At 39.4% G+C, this 19,156-nt stretch overlaps 1 protein-coding gene across 1 annotated transcript in view; it reads right to left on the bottom strand.

Moving 5' to 3' along the window:
* Positions 1-15,297, bottom strand: part of tfpia (tissue factor pathway inhibitor a) — a 48,987-nt gene extending 33,690 nt beyond the window's left edge. The window contains exon 1 of the mRNA XM_085249033.1: positions 15,154-15,297. Within this exon, the coding sequence (XP_085105159.1) occupies positions 15,154-15,232 (79 nt within the window). The 5' untranslated portion in view covers positions 15,233-15,297. The remainder of the gene's footprint in view (positions 1-15,153) is intronic.
* Positions 15,298-19,156: the final 3,859 nt, after the last annotated feature.

Below are 19,156 nucleotides of genomic sequence, written 5' to 3'. Positions count from 1 at the left end.
GATGACCTGATTCCTGCATCAATCGTGGAAGCAGGAGGAAGTTCCTCCAATGGCTCTTCATGCTGAGAGATCAAAGATGGCCTCAATCACCTTTTAAAGTATTTTCGCCAGCAGATCAAAGGAATCCCCCTGAAACACTGACACGTTCATGCCTCCAGGGCAAATGTGTTGCCATTTCTACAAACAATAAAAGCTTTGAAAGTTCAGGTTGTGTGGTCGGGAAACAAACCGGGGGCTACCCTGAAGCCAGAGTGAGTAGTGAACCAGTTCATGTTTGGGCAGCCATGGGTTGGGTCCCTGTATCGCTCAGTTCACAGAGAATAGACAAAACCCTGCCACAACTGGTGGCTTGACTGCTGCTGGAGATACCCAAGTTAAAACTTACAAAACCGCCAAACTTACACCAAAGTTATCATGCAGAGCTCTGTTTATCTCGGTGTATAGTATGTTTTATCTGGTGTTGCTAAAAAAGATTGCAACAGAGCTTTGCTTTAGGCTGCAAGAAAACCTGCTTAATTATCCAAAAGGCTTGTGGGATCCATGCATTTTTAATCAGAACCTCTGTAATGGCGTGGCAGGTGGGGAGGGAGGAGAGATGAAATGAGCAAGATAATTGTTGCTCCACAACTCGATAGCTTTTGTGGACTCATTTGTCCATGCCAAGCCAGATTTAACACTTATCTCCACTTACCTTGTTTTTTTGTTGTTTTTTTTAACCCAGGGCCACTTTTTCTTTGTTAGCTTGTTCTTCTCTTTCTCTGAGAGCCTGGTGAGATAAACCCAAAAACTTTGTCTGCCTTTTCTTTATGATTTTAACTCTTTTTCATATATCTTGCAAACCTGAAGAGACTTTTTCTCCTATTTCAGTTCAGTGGTGGAAATCACTCCACGTTGCAAAGGCATTATCTATTCCTGGCAATATCTAAGTTGAGCCTCTACCTGTTTCCCACTTGGTCTTGATAATAAAACAATAGTGGGAACCACAAATCCCTCTCGCTTCAGTGATTCTTCCAATTCCGTGCTGTGACATTTGCAAAGCCAAAACACTGCCGACCCCAAAAAAATCCCACTCAGTGCCAATTAGAGTCTGGTTCAGCCGGTCCTCAGCCAATCAACCGGACAAACCAGGTTTCCTGGATGCCACTTTAATAGGATGTGTGTGATTAGCTGAACCGCAGGTTAGTGACAGTTATCTGCACACCTGTGTGTGCCACTGCAAGAAATTAAGTTTACATCAGTACGAGCAAAATTATAGTCTGGTCCCTTTAATTCGAGAGAAGACTGTGACTTCTCAGTCCAGAAGGAGCATATGGCAGACAATGATGCAGGCATAAGTTCGACATAAGTTGCAAAAGCCGCTGGGGGAGAAAATACAACAGCACCATCTGCCATAGTGAGGAAGTCCCAGCTACAAAAAGACTCACAATTATTCATCACATCACTGGCAATGACAACCAAATCATTCTCAGAAATGGCAGCGTTGAGACCAGTAATGGAAAACTTTCATTACAAGGCACGCTGATATAACACATTCGGATTGGATTAAAACTTGTAACTGCTGTCTTTAACCAATTAGAACTATATATCTGAATAAATCAGTTCATTTATTTATTTCAGGGTAACACAAAAAAAAACAAAAAAAACACACCTGATTATCTCAGAGTGCGTACAATGAAAGCCAGGCATATTTTACAGGGTAGTGTCAGTGCATCAAGAGCCCCCAAATGCAGATGTCTTTGCTAATATCAAAGCTGAACCAGAGGCAACATCAGATGACTCTAACATAGGTTAAAGAGAAAAAGAGGTACAGAGGCTTCGCTACAGGATTTGTTGGTTCATAGCTATAAGCCCTGATCACGCTCACATCCATCATTCAAGAAGGTAAAATTTCATAAATGTCATATTTGGTACAAGTGAAATATTTACATTTTTTAATATGAGGATTTATTGTTCTAAAGAAAGATAAAAACAGCTCATAATTTAGACAGGACAACCCATAGCTGCTGAAGGTGTAAATGACTGAAGAAAAACAATGCTGGCCTGCACATCACAATCATGACGCAGGTTCACAGTTTGCTATACTGGCTGTTTTAAGTAACTTAGCTAAAAGTTTTTGTTTTGTTTTTTTCCAGATGCATCAATATTCCAGGTACAATGAAGCACTGAAAAGAACCTGAAGGATTCTAAGGACTACGGTCATTAATGTTTTTGGCTTTGATGTGGTTGTGATGGTGCAGCTGAATCAATGGGTCAGAGAGAAAGTGGCTCATTCCCCATCTGTGCAAATGCCATCCTCAACCGATTGTACAGTAGATACACTCATTAGATTAGGAGATCAATACAGCAGCCTTTTTCTACAGTGCAGGTTATAATTCAGACAAACAGATGAGAGAAAAGGAAGTCCTTCTTCTATTGCTGATTGGAGAGCCAAAGTGAGACTAAAAGTTAAGTTTGAAAGCATGCTCTCATATGAAGGATTATGCCTGCTGCTCCTGCACTGACACCTGAGGGTAACGCAGCCGAATGGCACTGAAAGTTCACTTTTGTTTTATTTCCACTTTGTTCACATCAGCAGCAACCATTTCAATCCACGGTTTCATGGTCACCGCCATTATGTTATCAACTGAAAAGATTAGCAAGATGGATGGCAGCATGGGCAGACCAGTTTTATAGAAAATAAAATATAACCAGTACAAAGAGACATTTTAAGCTTGAAAAATGAGATCATTTACTAATTTATTTTTTAATCTCTTCACAGCCAGCTGGTCTCCATTGACCTGTATGTTTAGGTTCACATCTATCCAAACTGTCCCCTTTGTGAAACACTATTATTCCATTACATCAGCGGTCCAACCTTTTTTGCGCCACGGACCGGTTTATGCCCGACAAGATTTTCACGGACCGGCCTTTAAGGTGTTGCGGACAAAATAAAACTAGTACCGGTACTGAAAAAAAAGAAGATTTATTCATAACACACGTGAAAAGACCCAGGAAAACAGAGTTAACGATAAAAATGATAACAAAATAACGCTGAAAACCAATAAAAACCCTGAAAACCACACATTTCACACCTGAGCCTCAACTCTCGCGGCCCGGTACCAAACGACTCATTGACCGGTACCGGTCCGAGGCCCGGGGGTTGGGGACTGCTGCATTACATGATTTGGGTTTGGTTAAGTCTCTCTAACAGTAATCAAAATTAACACATGCTTGGTTAGCAGGTGGCTGAAATGCAACCTGAACCCAACTTTGCACCTAAGTGGTTTGGTCATGACCTGGAGGTTAACAAATGACATGATGTCTTTTTAAAGCTCCACAGAAAAAACTGTGACAGAATTTCTTTTTTTATTCAAATATGTTGAATACAGCGAACTGAGTGCATAAGGTTAGGATAACTGGTTATTCTATAATTACAATGAGTGTGAATGTGAGCAATGGTTGCATGTCTCCGTGTTCGCCCTGTGACAGGCTGATGACCTGTCCAGGGTGTAACTAGCCTCTCACCCTGTGACAGTTAGGCTCCAATGAATCAGCTTTATGACTTTCAAGGGCAACACAATACAAACATTACAGCGAATTCAATTTAACTTCAGTTTCTATGTGAACACACCTTGAGATTATACAGCATTGCAAGCTACTTAGCACGGTACTGTTTTGCATGGAAGTCTGTTTACGCCACTAAGGAAAAAAGCAAAAAAAACAAACAAAAAAAAAACACCACAATCCATAACTCATTATCTTTCTCGAAATTTCGACCTATTAACTCAAAATTTTGAGAAAAGTAACTTGAAATTTCAAGTTAGCTCTGCTAATCAGTAATCTACGATAATGACGTCATTTTCTTGTTACCCGGAAGGATATGGCGCAGAGGAATGCGCACTCAAAACCGGGTTGGCAACAATTTGGCGCTTTTGAAAGTACATTTGCTGATAGTAACGCCACGATAGTAACGATTCAGCTAATAACACAAGGATTTCGTCATTTGTGAAGCCATGCTGAAAATACTCAGCAATTTGTGCATTCATGACTGGCTGTAATACTGGTTAGCTGTAGCAATTGTAGCGGAGGGTAACTTCTACTTCTGGGTAACAAGGAAATGATGTCATTCACATAGATAACTGATTGGCAGCACTAACTCGAAATTTCGAGTTATGGATAATTGTTTTTTTTTCTTTTGGTGGTGGAAATGGACTTTCATAGTTGTCACCATAGTTAACGTATAAAGTATTTTTTTTCCTATTCAAGTATTATTATCTCTAAACATCATTACAGCTGCAAGAATTCGCCATAAATATGATGCAAGACATGAAAAAGTCCACCAAAGACACAAATTGAATGAAAATGTAGCTCACTGAACATTTTCTGGTGCTGTTTTGCCTCGAACCCCTGCGCAGTGCCAGTGATGCTAGTCGCTTTTACATGTTTAATCTGTGGCTATGATGCTTTGTCAGCTGTGACTGTTCAATGATTTCTAAACCTAGTGGAGTTTTCATCAGTTGAAATGACTATTTATGTATTTGCATCATTGTTAAACCACAATAATTCAGTTTTGTTTGCAAATAATTTACTCACAAAATCAACTAGAAAATCAAAACAATGGTGAGACTGCAGGTGGAAAAATAAATAAATAATGCAATCGTGGGAACAACCAAGACGACAATGAAATGTTTCAGTCCGGAGCGCCCAGCAGGCTGACCCGGTCATGGCTTTGCCATGACTAAAACCGAATAACAAAACCACAAACAAGAGAAATAAACAATGTTTTGTTCCTCAAAATTGAGCAGTACCAATCTGTTCACATTACAGTGCATGGAAAAGAAAGAAGCTGTAGGGAATAAGTCAGAGGTGTTACAAATACAAAGGAAAAACTGATTGTGTCTGACTTTGCACTATGCGTAAAATGGAAAACTCATTTTTTAGAGAAATGGCAGACAGAAAGACACAGTGGGAGGCTTAAGAAACAGTGTGTTCAGATACAACTTGATAATTTATTATTTGTTATATTTCAATATGCTCAGAAGCCCAGAAATACCAATATCCTGCTGTTCATCTGAGCACATATTCACAAATCTCAGTGTGGAGTTATAAATACCACATTTCTCATAATAAAACATTGCCTTTTATTGCATGTTTTTAACTCTCCCAGTTCATACATTCAACAATGTTTGAAATATCAACGAGTAGCAGTATCGAGATTTGTTACAGTTTGCTTGTGTTTTTGTGTAAAGATTTTGCACTTGATTTGAAAGTACCACTGGGGCAAAGCCAAGATCGCAGGTGGCATTTAAAGACGGTGTACTCGTGCAGAGTGTGCTGTGTTTTCATTTTTGTGATGGACTTGCATTTGACGGACTTGCTCTGAACCTGACACTGCTCTGCGTGTTGATATGTGTGCAATATTTAAGTTAAAGGTTGCACGGCTGAAGGTAAACAAAAACAGACCCAACTGCAGCCCGGAGCCTGGACAGCTGACGCCTTCGTTTGCCTTAAACGTTGGTATAAGCTCAACCTCACTCTGTTGTTTTTCACATTTCATTCGGGTCTTTCATTTGAGTTGTTTCAGTAGATCAGATCAGTCTGAGCAGCATGGGACTGCGAAAGAGGCGTAAGCTCAATTTCAGTGACTATCAACCTCAAGCAGTCAAAAACAAGAAACCCATCATCCACATGTGCCTTGTCTGAACTGGTACAAACCAGAAGAAGTGATTGGCCTTTCATCAGACATTCTGCTTGACTGCTCCTCCAACAGGTTCAGACTTGGTTCACCTCTGTCTTTTATTCCCCAAACCTTTTGTCCACTCTGCTGATATTTGCTGCTATGCTAGAGCACAGTTAAGTCAGCACACCTTCTTAAGAAAAGAGATTCTTCTTCTTTTTTCTTTTTTCCCCCAGCAACATAAATCCAACATACACAAATACAGCATTTATATATAAAATGAAATAATGCAAGCGATCATGGCTCAAGAGTTAAGAGTTCGCCTTGTAATCGGAAGGTTGCCGGTTCGAGCCCCGGCTTGGACAGTCTCGGTCGTTGTGTCCTTGGGCAAGACACTTCACCCATTGCCTACTGATGGTGGTCAGAGGGCCCGGTGGCGCCAGTGTCCGGCAGCCTTGCCTCTGTCAGTGCGCCCCAGGGTGGCTGTGGCTACAATGTGGCTTGCCCTCACCTGTGTGTGAATGGGTGGATGACTGGATATGTAAAGCGCTTTGGGGTCCTTAGGGACTCGTAAAGCGCTATATAAATACAGGCCATTTACTATAATGCAATAGCACAAGTTATTTACCACCATTCCCATATCTCAAGCCATATTTCCACTTCCATTATCTCCCACAAGTTCAGCATCCTGTGAGATGCATAACTTCCGAAACACTCCCCCTTAAACAAACCTTACATTTATTGTCAGTTCCACCAACAGGAAATGCTACCATAGCCTTATCCACTTGCAGACAGCCAGTTGAGCTCGGCTACAAAAACTTTCCAGAGTCAAGGAAAAAGGATAGCACTATCTTTTTCAGCAAACAAATGTGAGTCATTCACGAAGGCATAAGGCTACAGACCTAATTAGTTCCCATGTCGGTGTCATTCACCCCCTGTGCAAAATGGCAATTATGACTCAACATTTGCGAGATTAAAGCTTCCTGCAAGCTACAGCAACGTTAATAATGTTGCTACTGCTTGCAGGAAGCTCCGTCAGCCGCAGACTCCTTCAAGATAGAGCGCACTGTGCAGGGACAGATAAAGGGACGAAAAGCTTTGAACAAAAGGCCAGCTTTGTTTGGTTTTGTACCTGGAATGACACAACACCATCAACAACACAAAAGGCAGAAATTAAACATGTCTTGTTAAAAAAAAAAAAAAAGGCACAAATGGGCCTCTTTTAACAACCTACGTAACTACAGATGGTCTTTATTCATCAGAGTGACACCAGTGGAATTCGGAGCTGTGATGTTACGTCACGTCATTATAGGAGCGTCAGCCAGGAGGACAAAACAAAGCTTTTTCTCCAACGTGTTCCAGTTATTTTTATCAGGTTTGCCAGATGGTTGTTAAATCCAGGCCAGTAACAACTTGCTACTCTGTCTGTTCACAAATAATAGCAGACAGTCAGTTTTGATCATTTCGACTGAAATGATTTGTTTTGATTCAAATTCACGTCATCAACCTACTGAGTACAGCGACCCTAAGTAAGGTTAGCTAATTAGGACGCTCTTTTTTTTAAATTATTATTAATATATTATTAAAATATTAATATCCTTTTTTTGTCTTTCACATCCCAAAACTACAAAATTATTAGTATAACCAAGTCCATGTTCCAGATAAATATCTGTACTTTTGCACACATTTTTCCCTTCATGTATCTGTGCCAGTCACTGAAAATTATGAATAGCAACAGGTCTTTTTTTAAGGAATCTGACCCAGGTTGAGAATATTATCCCAGTCTTCAGAGTCAATTTAAGACCTAAATTTTTGCTTGTTGTTTACCATAAAGACATTACGAATTCCTTTTTTCAGGTAGTGAATATTCAGTAATGGAAAAAAGACTTTCTGACTTTGAGTCTCTTTACAAACCTTTTCTGGGTGGCCCTAAAATTACTTAACAACACAGTTTTAAATAAAAAGTACATCCATGTGTTCACTGACGCCTATAATGGGAAGCTAGTACACTGAAAGTAATGTTTCTATCCCTTGGTGAGCCACTTTTTCTTCCTATTGAGCAATTGGTACATGCATTTCCAGATGTTCTGGCTATGCCTCTGTAGCTGTGAAAGAACACACTAGCAAAATATTGTCAGGTGAGTTGAGAAATGATTATAGAGACAGCATCTTCCCTCTAAATACAGAGCCAAGGTAGTGTAGTTTGCCAGCTTCTACAGGTGACAGTGCACAGGACTCACCGATTAACCTGCGCTGGATGCTCCTTAGAGTACATTTATCATCTCCCCCCAGCTCTGTCAAACTGGAGTGGACAGGTATTTTCTCTCAAAGGACACGTATATTCACCAAACGCACTGCAGTCAGCTTTTTATCTGAAAATAGGGTAATAGCGGCACAAAGATCTGATGCCCAGAACAACTTTGCACTGGAATGTTTCTGGGTTTCCAAGTATCTGTATTTTGCACATCATAAATCAAAAGTGGAAATGTTGTGTTACTGTTACTTACTCTTAGTGTACGGAAAATTTATTGGAGTTCGGTGTTTAAATAAAGCTACTTCAAGAGAACCATCAAAACCACTTTTTATCAAATTAAATATTCTCAAATTTAAAGATTTGGTTGACCTCAGAACTGCGCGAACAATGTACAAGGCTGCGAATAAATCTTTGCCCCACAACATCCAGAACTTGTTCCAAATAAGACCAAATACTCATACCTGAGAGGAATCCTTATGTTCAGCAAGCCAGTAGTAAGTACAAATGTAAAATATCATAGCATTACAGTCAGAGGAGTTAGTGTGTGGAACACCTGCACAGATGAAATCAAGACAAGTACATCAATACAAAAATTCAAACGATTGTTCAAAAATAATAAATTGCATGGATATATGAAATCTTCCTCAGTGACTGAGTTGTCTCATTGTGTCCTCATTTTTTATAGATCAAGGCCTAAGTAACCCAACCTTAAGTGTTCATTAAGGTGTTTGTCACATAGATATAAAATAAGCTCAGAGATTAAGCGGGTGTTATATAGGCTCTCGACTAGCGTTCCTGCTGCTCTGATGTAGGCTGAGGTGTTTTATATTCTGCAGCAGATGAATCAGCAAGGACCTTTGAACTCTGAAATTTCTGACTTTCTAAAGTTCATGAGGTCAAATAAAATAAGAAGCTGTTCCCAGCCAATTAAATTATGTAACTGTGTATCACAATGAGTTTATGGTTCCCGCTCAAGCAGGTGTGTAGGCTACAATTACACATGCTATATTTCTTAGCGATATGCACTGTATATTCACAGAAAAAGATGAGGCACACATTTTAATTAGTCAACCAGCAAAGCTAGAGGCATTACCTCAAGCAGAATTTTAACACTCTGTCTAACTTAAAGTGATACTGTGGTGGGCGAAAGCTGAAAATGTAGGCCACATAAAACAATCGTATTTAATTAAATATGCTTCCACTTCAGAACATTGTCACATATTTATGTTTTTGGTGTCGCACAGGGCAGCAACGCTCAGAAAGCTGAAGTAACAAAACCGGAAAGACACTCAAGGGCTGCGAATAATGGGCTCGAAATTATCTTGTTACTCCCTCTCAATGATGAAAAGGCTTTAAAACAGCAGTACTGGGTGTCTTTTGTAGTGTTGTGTAGGTATCACTAAAGTTACGAACTCAACAAAACGTAGATACAGTCAATGCACTAGATACTAGAGATGGCACGATACCACTTTTTTATGTCCGATACCGATACCGATATCATAAATTTGGATATCTGCCGATACCGATATGAATCCGATATAGTGTTTTTTAATCAACAAAACTGTTTTTTAAATATCTTGCTGCATTTTGTATAAGTTCATACTCAAGTTTAAAACAACAACTACACTAAAGCTATTCTGTTATACCTGTATGCAAAAAAAAAATTTCATATTTCAGCAATACTGATCAATCTAATAAACTTAAACCTACACCATCCTCCCTATTCTGGTATTTTAAAGAGTACTTAGCATAAATATTAAGCAACCTAACTAATAGGGTTCCAACTCCCAGCAACAACAAAAATAAATAAATAAAAAATAGGGAACCACCCCTCACGCTCCACCTCATGATGCTTAATCAACGTAATCAACCTTAATTTGATGCAGTGTGAAAAAAAATGCACAGAAATCAATTATTTTTCAAGAAATATTAAATAGATTCAACATCTTTCTTCAACAGAATTGCAGACTGCACAGATGGTACCTTCCCAAAGGAAAAAGTACTATAGCTTACTAGGGTATATATATTAGACTTAATAGTTACTATATACAGTAATGGACTTCTATTCATTTTGCATCAAATTAAAACTTTGGGTGTCAGATAATTATTTATTAAAAGCTTGACATTTTAAATGAGAATAAGAAAGAAAAGTATGTCTTTGTGCCCCCTTTTCCCTGTTAATGCCCTATCGGCCCCTCTGGCTAAACTTTGCTAGATCCGCCCCTGCACAGTTACCAGTCGTCAGCTACATAGAAAAAGATCCTGGAGTAGAAAGTAATATTAAATAAATTCTAACAACAGCTGATCAAGCTTAAACGTGCTGCTGTTGTTCAGCCGCTGGTTTCCTCTTTCTGGTGCAAAGTGGGCCAAAAGCAAACCAGAGAGACGGACTCGCGACAGAAAAGCCGATCAGCTGATCGTTAAGCAGTTTCATGATTGAAGTAGCAGCAAGAAGAGGCAGTCGCTCCATATATCGTTTGTTAAGCTTAACGCAGGAATGCTTTACAAACATTCAGAGATGGACTTACACACTTGCTTTACTTCTCTCGGGATAACTTTGTCGGAGATGAAATGCCGGGTTGCTAGCGAAGCTCCAAATGCTATCCAGACCACCGACAGGTCCCGCATGCCACAGCCACTCTATCACGTGATGCATACTGCTCCGAGTGCTAACGTTCTGAGGTGAGTTACGGTGTGTTGCAAGTTTTGTGAGATGCTTTCGTGATATTTAATGGATCGGATTAAATTTTTTATTTTTCTCCGATATCCGATCCAGTAATTTAGGTCAGTATCGGACCGATACCGATACGTAATATCGGATCGGTCCATCTCTACTAGATACCTGAAAATTTTCCTCAGAGACTGGATTAAGAGACTTTGAGCCCATCGCTGACCTCTTTATCATCTGACCAGCCAGGCAGAGGATGCAGTCCAAAAATCCCTGCAGGCAGTGTGATCGACCCAGAAAGAGAGGGATAAGAATTAAGCTAAGTCAGCTTGGACCTAAAGCTGTTCCTCTGCCCAGCCTACAGGAAACATCACAGGAAAATAAAATGGATGAAATAAGACCCAGACACAGGAAATCAGAGTCTGTTGTGCCCACATCTTTACGGAGACTTGGCTCTATTATAGAATGTGCCTTTAGGTTATCAGTAAGCCTGGAAAAGTGCTATATAAATGTCCTTCCATAAAGTTTTTACAGTGCATCCTCAGAGTGCTAAGCTTTCCAAATCTGAACTTTTAAGCTCTATCTTTTTTTTTTCTGTTGGTGATACAGTTCCATGTTTTTAGGAGGCAATTTAGATGTTCTTAAAGTCCCATTTATGTTATTAAATATTCATGCCTTGCAGCAATTTCCAAGTTAACAAAAGTTTGCAATGCCTTTCTTCACTACCTGCAGGTCTACAAGAAATGTTCCCTTTAGGATTTTCACTTTTTGGCTTCAGTTACATCTGTAAAAACATCTAAAACCTGTGTGAATAATTTGTGCATTAAAAACATTTTTCAGACTCACCTTTCTTAATGCAGCCACACATACCAACCACATAATTTCACTGGACGAATTTGCGGCATTTTAGAATTTTTAGAAACACGGTTGATTTTTTTGGATCTGCACAAAAAGATCTAACCAATCAGACCACTACATTTGGCATCAAGCACATTCGTAACTCAAATCGCACACCAGTACTAAATATACAGTGATTTGGAAATAGTAAAACAATAATGTTTTACCTCAAACACAAAGCTAGACCATGCTCCGGGTCAACTGGCTCTCTGAAATCATTTTTCTACCTCCTAAGATCTGCTCCCAAATCTGCCAACAAGACCTCAAATTGCTTGACTGACATTCTGAAAACGTATAAAAGTGGTCGTGATACAGCTTCAACATGGATCAAACCATGAAATTCTTCCTGCTGCTGCTTTCTCATGAGAACTGAATGTACCCAGAATCTCACGTTCTTACAGGACCAGCTAATCATGTCTTGATGCCAACTTCACTTTTTTCTTTTCACAGTGTGTTTTTTGAGGCCAAATTTCCTGCAAAAATACAACACATACAGTGTGCACATATAGTACACGGCAAGTTCGGATGCAGAAAATTTGTAAGTTTGTTTACTTTTTCCATTACGCATTTGGTATGTGGGGACATTGAAGACCACAAGGGTCAGTTATGAAGAAGAAATAACGAAGTCTGCATGGCAAAGTGAAATTACATAAAAGTTAGGCATAAAAAAACAGAACAAAAAATTCTCTCTCGAAAGTATAAAGTTTGAAAAACTAGGAGTTGGTACATCCACAAATGGAGAACAGAGGCAAAACAATGAATTACGTCACTGAGAGAGATTTCGTGCCTCTTGCATTTTAATGCTTATATGACCCTGAGGAAAGGCTGCTGGTTATGTTGCAGTGGAGCCACTTTTTGGTGAGCTTCATGTCGAGACAAAACTAACATTCCTTATTAAAGAAACTGCCAGCATGAAACATTAGTCTGTAGCTAATAATAGTCAGTGCAGAGAAGACTTTCCAGTTATAGGTGAAATGATCTTGTGGTAAAATGTTTTTAGTGACATTCTAAGGCTCGTAGTTTTCTCAAGTCTGCTCCTTACTGCAGACGCTAATTAAGATGGCACATGCTACAGTGTTTTCTTTCTATGGCCTGAGGCTCTCTAATAAAAGGGCCACTTCAAACAGCTAGCGAGCTTCTAATTAAATTCCTCCACAAATTAATGAGACAGTGTTTACGCCTTCATGAGACGATTAGTGATACGACCAGAACTGTGCTCCAATGATACCGATGTTTAGTCCCAAACTGGCTCAGTGAATCCCTTATTGCATTACCTCTCAAGAGCACCTAAATGATATGCAAATAGTAAAAGCTAACGTTCTTCTGTGAGCAAAACATTGAAGGCCACTATAGGGCAATAGACACAAATTGTCTCTCTGTATTTACTGAAGATTTTCTTTCTCATACTACTGGGTGGCTAAAAAATAAAAATGCCCCTGGTCGTGTTTGCTATAACAATATCTGTATGGCTTTAAGAAAACATTTAGTATTTTTAAAGTTTTTGCCTTAAGGTTAAAAAGACCTGTATGTTTACAATGTTAATCATCAATAAATAGAAAATGATGGTTTAGGGAAAATAATGTCTCTTAGATGCTTAAAAAAAAAAAAAGTCATGGGTACTGATATAGGACGCTTGGATAAGCAGGTGACCTATATGCTGAAAGCTACTGGAGTGACTGGTTTGAGCCAACCCAAGACCATTTCCTTTGTGGCAATGCCAAACACTCTCTCCCCGTTTTTCTGAAAACTTTCTTTACTATCCAGTCCAGTAAACGCTAAAATTTCAAAAGTATATCTGAAAAATAAGAAGTCTTGCTTCCACAATATTCTTCTGTACAAGTGAAATTAGTTTCTCAATTACCATTGGAGGGAAATGTATTCTCTCGCAGCTTATATTGGAAAGATTATGTTTTGGGTCACTCGGGAACATATCAGTGGTGTTTTGCTCTGATTATATCATTACAGAGGTTATGATTCTGGTGTTTTGTCAACTCTGGAGTTTTAAAACGTGTCTAAATCTGCCCCTCTGCAATGTAATTTAAAGTTGTTTTCCATTTATATGCAGATGATACATGACTGTATTTCTCATTCAAACCCACAGGGAGTGGCAACCGAGTTCCACTCTATATCCCACAGACCTAAAAAATTGAAGGCTGACAAAATAAATTACTGGGCTTTAACACATTTCCAACTAAATAAAGTCCAGTCAGTCAAAATTTTCTCCTTCCTCAGTTTGTTTTGTAATTATTTGTAGTCGAGCTACAGACCCACTACATATTCATCAGCCTCAATAACAAAGTATTTTTCACAGATTACGGCACATCTCATGAATACAGTCTTGAGAGTGTACAGGGCTTTTTATAATACCAACATTGAGTGTAAGTTAATAAACTATATTGCAGGAATAGGACTTAGTTTCTGGTTACGGAATAGAACAATGCATTCTTCCATGTATGTGCATTTTAAGTGGCAACTTTCTAGTCCTTTGAATCACCTCTGGACAAAGGACTAGAAAGTTGCCACCCATTAAGAGCAGTTTTTAAGTTTGTTGTTATTCAATCTTTACAAAGAAAAATTTTATCGTAGTCTATTTGCAATTAAGGTCTATCAACTTTGCTGGCAGTCCCTCATCTTCAAACTGTTCCATGGGTTTCACTAAAATGTAAATCTTACAAGAAGCCAGGAAAATGCTTGGATATTAAATGTACACGTGTATTTATCAGGGGAAATATCAAGTTTGTCAACATAACAAAGTGTCTGGCTTACAAATTCTAACTATAGCTTTAAAATGTCCCTTCCATGCTTGGAAATGATGCAAAAAGGAGCTGTGTGTCTTTGAGAGATAGGAAGAAAGCAGACACTGACATTAAAGATATACAGTGAATGTTACAGTTCACCCAAACCGGTATTTGCTTTCAGGAAAGGAGAAGTGAAAGCAGAATATTAGGCTACATTTTCTTCACCACTTTGGACCAGACCTGCCACAACTCAGACCTTTCACAGCTTGTTGGGTATCTGACATCCAATCTCATCGGTCTCATTACAGCTCGCAAGGCTGTTGTTGCGACGTGACAGAACGAGAGGAGGTGCCAAGCGGTTCAGGTGTGGGTCGTGGCCAGTATGAGAACTGCATTTGTTCTGGACTTTGGCCTCTCCAGACGCCACATCTCGACTTTAAAAGGTCACACACAGCAAAACAAACGTTGTTGCCAGGACCTCAGTAAAGACATTGATTAAAGTATGGGGTCACGTCTCAACATTTTCTGGATTTTTACACGTAATACTTCTTAAGCAAAAAAGTAAATAAAAAAAAATGACAATAGTTTCTATTGAGTACATTTGAACATTTACGCGTAATTTCTAAAATGTTTTTTGTTGCAATCTTTACGAATATATGAATATAGGACAGGACTGTACTGCTGTACACAATAACACGCATTAATGCCTAACACATCCATGCAGTATTTCAACAGGAATAAAACTTAAGTGATAAATATAAGAAAGTGAATATGTATAAACCCTGAGCGTAGTCGTATTTTACGCACGAGGTTCGCGAGGAGAACTTTCTCCTAAAGCACGGTCGTATAGCAACAAAAACAAGTTGCGAACTAACTAAAGCCAGTTTAAAAAAGAACCCGCATGCATATACACATACAAACTTTGTCTTATTCGTCTTACCTTTTCTGCAAGACCCAAAACGGACCAGGCAGGAGAGCAAAACTGCGCACAAAATCCACCACTTGTTGGAGAGAGGCATGCTGCTGAACGGGGGGCAGGTCCGCGCGGAATGTAAAGTTCAGGGGGAAACTTCAACAAGTTGAAGTGCTGTAGCGCGCGCTCACGATTGTGCACGTGTATGGGAGGGTGAGTACTTCCGTTTGATAACACTGAGACCGTAGACACTGCCTACGTCACTGAAACTCCCAATAATTTCCTGGGATATATCGATAGAAGGGAATAAACTCTGACTCATAACACTTACAAAGAATTGAAATGGATTGTATGAAGATGGGAATATTTGATTATGTCTCTTATCATGTTTTTCAAGTAAATAATGTTACATAAATGTAATCATAACAAGAGTAATAAGAGGGTTGGCCAGAAACTTTACAGCGGGAGAAAATCCATCTCACACACACGCTCGGGAATCATGAACTTGCATCAAGCCGGTTGCATCTTTGCAGCTCCTCAAGGGCTGCAAAGATGCGACACATATTCATCTCCCTGTGATGAGAAATTTTCATCTGAAGTGCATTACAGAGCCTCAGCTGTCTGCTTCATGCAGAAAATGTGTACCTGAGCCTTTGAAAAGATTCTGAAACACTTCTTTTTCCAGCGCCTCCAGGCCTCTTCTGGTGACACAAGCTGTAATTGAGCTTTGAGTTGGCTCATATAGCCTGAAATTACAGTCTGCAAGCCTCTTTTCCCCACAAATGTTCATAACTTGGATGGATTCATTACACTGCATTAAATACCCCAGTGGATTTATGTACAAAGCACACTTTGTTAAATGCAGGTGGCTGCACTGCTGCCAAGGCTGAGGATTTGAGTCACAGTTGGGGGGTCAACAACAATAAAAAATCAGTGCTTTGACTGTCACATAGAACACTTTGGTGGAGATGTTCTTTATCTGTCAGAGATTAAAGGTGTTTGCCCCGTGCTGTGAACACTTAAGATGCTATGTTGTTTTAGGATCCATCCATTCTCTTCAGCTTATCCTTATCAGGGTTGCAGGGGGGCTGGAGCGTATCCCAGCTACTATAGGGAGACAGTACAGCACTGTACTGTACAACTAACGCAGAGAGACAGGCAACCATTCACACTTATGCCCAATTTAAAATCACCAGTTAACACGTTGACATGTGTCTAGCATGTCTTTGGACTGTGGGAGGAAGCCGGAGTCCTCAGAGAGAACCCACACAAACACAGGGAGAACACACAAACCCCACACAGAAAGGCTCGGGCCAAAAGGAGAGTCGAACTCTGCTGCACACCACATCTCATCTGCTGTAAACTGGAAACATTTCTTTTAAGCTATGGAATATTCTTTTCAGGTTTAAAAATATTTTTTCTGCAGACATTAGTTTGTTTAATGTCTTTTGTTAAAATATTCCCTTTACTCTTCCATCCTTTCACAGGGCATAGCTCAGAGTAGCACAGGAACAGAAATAGCCAAAAACAAGAATTTTTTATTTTTTTTAACTAATTCTCAAGTAAAGTGAATAATGTTGTGTTTTTATGTCTTGGTGTTTTCTGGAATGCTATTATGTTTTTCCTTTTTGTTGTTATAGTTTACACCCTCAGGGCCATTATAGATAAGCACAAGGTGTTCTTTGGTATTGGTGCCTTAATGCACCACTCATGGCGATACTGGTTACAGAGAAATGGTCTTCTCTAAAGAGGTGATAAAATCCATATTAGGGTTGACAGAGAGGTGACAGCAGAGTGTATTTGTCAGCCAGGAGATTACACTTTGTGTCCTGTTTATGAGTTTTATGTTTGCTTTTTTATTTTGCTTTGTTGTGACTTTTTGATTCACTGATTCCCCCCCCCCCCCCCCTCCCCTTACTCTTGCTTTTCGTTGGATGTTTAGGCACCAGTTGTTTTTCAGGTGAGGTTTACACTGTAAAACTATTTAGATTAGGTTCAGGAAATGATTGTGATTCAGGTTCAAACATGCCATGAAACATGAACACTGACAAAACATACTCTGTTATTTTAAATGTGGTGGCAACTGGTGTGATTTTGATCAGAACAGAAGTCTGACCAATGAGTTTGAATCGCTGAAAGAACAAATGTAGAGCTCAGGTGATTCAGCATGACTCTTTCTCTGGCTTTTCTTTCAGGAAACTGTTAACAAGGAAATGGTTTGTGAAAATACTGAAGCCTGAGAAACTGGTGTTAATGACTAATCTGTGCATAGGAGACATTTACTTGAATGCTACAACCATAAACACTTCATACTACCCAAAGGCTTGACTAGAGAGTTGGGCTTTTAGACAAATATGTGTTGTAAATTTTGCAGTTGATCAACTGAATTACATTAGTGTTTAGAAAGCAGGAAGCAAAAAGTAAATTGTCATTGTTCCATAACTGACTGATCCACTAAAACTTTATGAGCTCTCTCCAGTCGCCAAGACAAACTTTTTTTTCCGAACAAGACTTTGACAGCGGGTCATAGTTCAAGTCCTCAGAACAGCTGGAAAAATCTTTGCAGGGAAAGTTAATATTTGTTTCTTCTCCCCAAAGGTTCTCTGAGGTGCCATCAAGCCAGCCTCCTAAACCCCAGTTGCTCCCATGGAGCTCGTAAACAGCCGGCAGCAGGATCGTGGTCAGACTTGGTCAGCTCCCTGGAGGGACTGCGTGGAAGTTTATGTGTGTGATGCAAAATGGGAAAAGTGGAAGATTTTTTTTATTTCACAATAAAATGATGAAAATAAAACAAACCAAGATAGTTGAGGGTGAAACCCCTATGGAGATGCTATTAACTGTATGACTATGTGACATTAACACACCCTTAGTAAACTGTGACTATTTCCTTTTTCATAGACCAATGTCATTGTGTTTTCACATAGATTCAAAACATATTGTGCATGTGGTTCAAGTGAATGCATTTTCATTAATATCGATTGAAAGATTGATGTGTTGCATTAAATGAATCATTCATGTGCTCTTTTATTTTTCCTTAGCAACTAGGAGTGTGTTTGCATCCTCCCCATTTTGTTTGTTTTTAGAACCCCACCCTCATTCTTATGGTTTATTCCCTGAGGCTTCTACTATGAAGAGAGCTCAGCATGCTCCGGGTATCTTTCCATTATCTGGACTCAGGATAAGTGTCACTTGAAGGTGGTTGTCAACTCTGTAAGTTAACACACATGAATGGGGAGGTGCCAGCAGTGTCTGACCAGTCACAATTATAGGCAACTGTATCGGCGACGGCACAAAGGAAGATAAAACTATTTCATGGGGGGCGGGGGTGAAGAGGTTAAGCACATAATGCAGACTGAAAGCACCACAGCAGCTGCAGTCAAGGTAGCTACAAGAGTGTGTGTGTTTGTGTGTGTGTAAGAGGAAAAGCACTGCAGTTTAGTATAAAAAGTGCTGTATGAATGTGTGTTTGCTTTAAGCTCTTAAGACTGAAAAAGAGCTAGTGTCATAAGAAAGTTTGTCCTATTTCAGAACCTGATCTATCATCACCCATTACTCTATCACCCATTATTAAAATTAATTTTTAAATGTACATAAGACAGTTTTATTTTTGCTTCCTTCAGCTGGAGCCTCTGTGGCGCTCTGTGGTTTGAGAGCAAAGAATAAATATATCAATAAATGCAGGCTTACAACAGGCCATGCACAAATTAGCCTAGCCACAAATAGCCTACAAGTAGGTACCCTGTTTTGTATTAATGCTTATAGCTCAATGAAAATGCTGTAGAACAGTTTTCAGCAAACAGGACAATAAAAAAAAATTATGCTCATTGAGGAAACACAGAGACTTTAGACAATATTTCAAAAACAGACACTGAGGGATCATCCAGGCGCGGTGATACTATTTTCATGGTTAGTGAGTTGATGGTGATTTCATACCTGCTGATCTCTAATCTGGAATATAACCTGTTCAAAAAAGAGGTTAGTTTTGCAGCATGTTACCATGGCAATGTAACCTTATAAGTAGTGCACCACC

This window comes from Mchenga conophoros, linkage group LG16 (assembly GCF_057382185.1).
Source record: "Mchenga conophoros isolate Kocher_MC1m ecotype Shallow Benthic linkage group LG16, M_conophoros_male_GT1.1, whole genome shotgun sequence".
Classification (NCBI taxonomy): Eukaryota; Metazoa; Chordata; class Actinopteri; order Cichliformes; family Cichlidae; genus Mchenga; species Mchenga conophoros.
The sequence above is the reverse complement of the archived record's forward strand: the minus strand, read 5'-3'. Positions and strand labels throughout refer to the sequence as shown.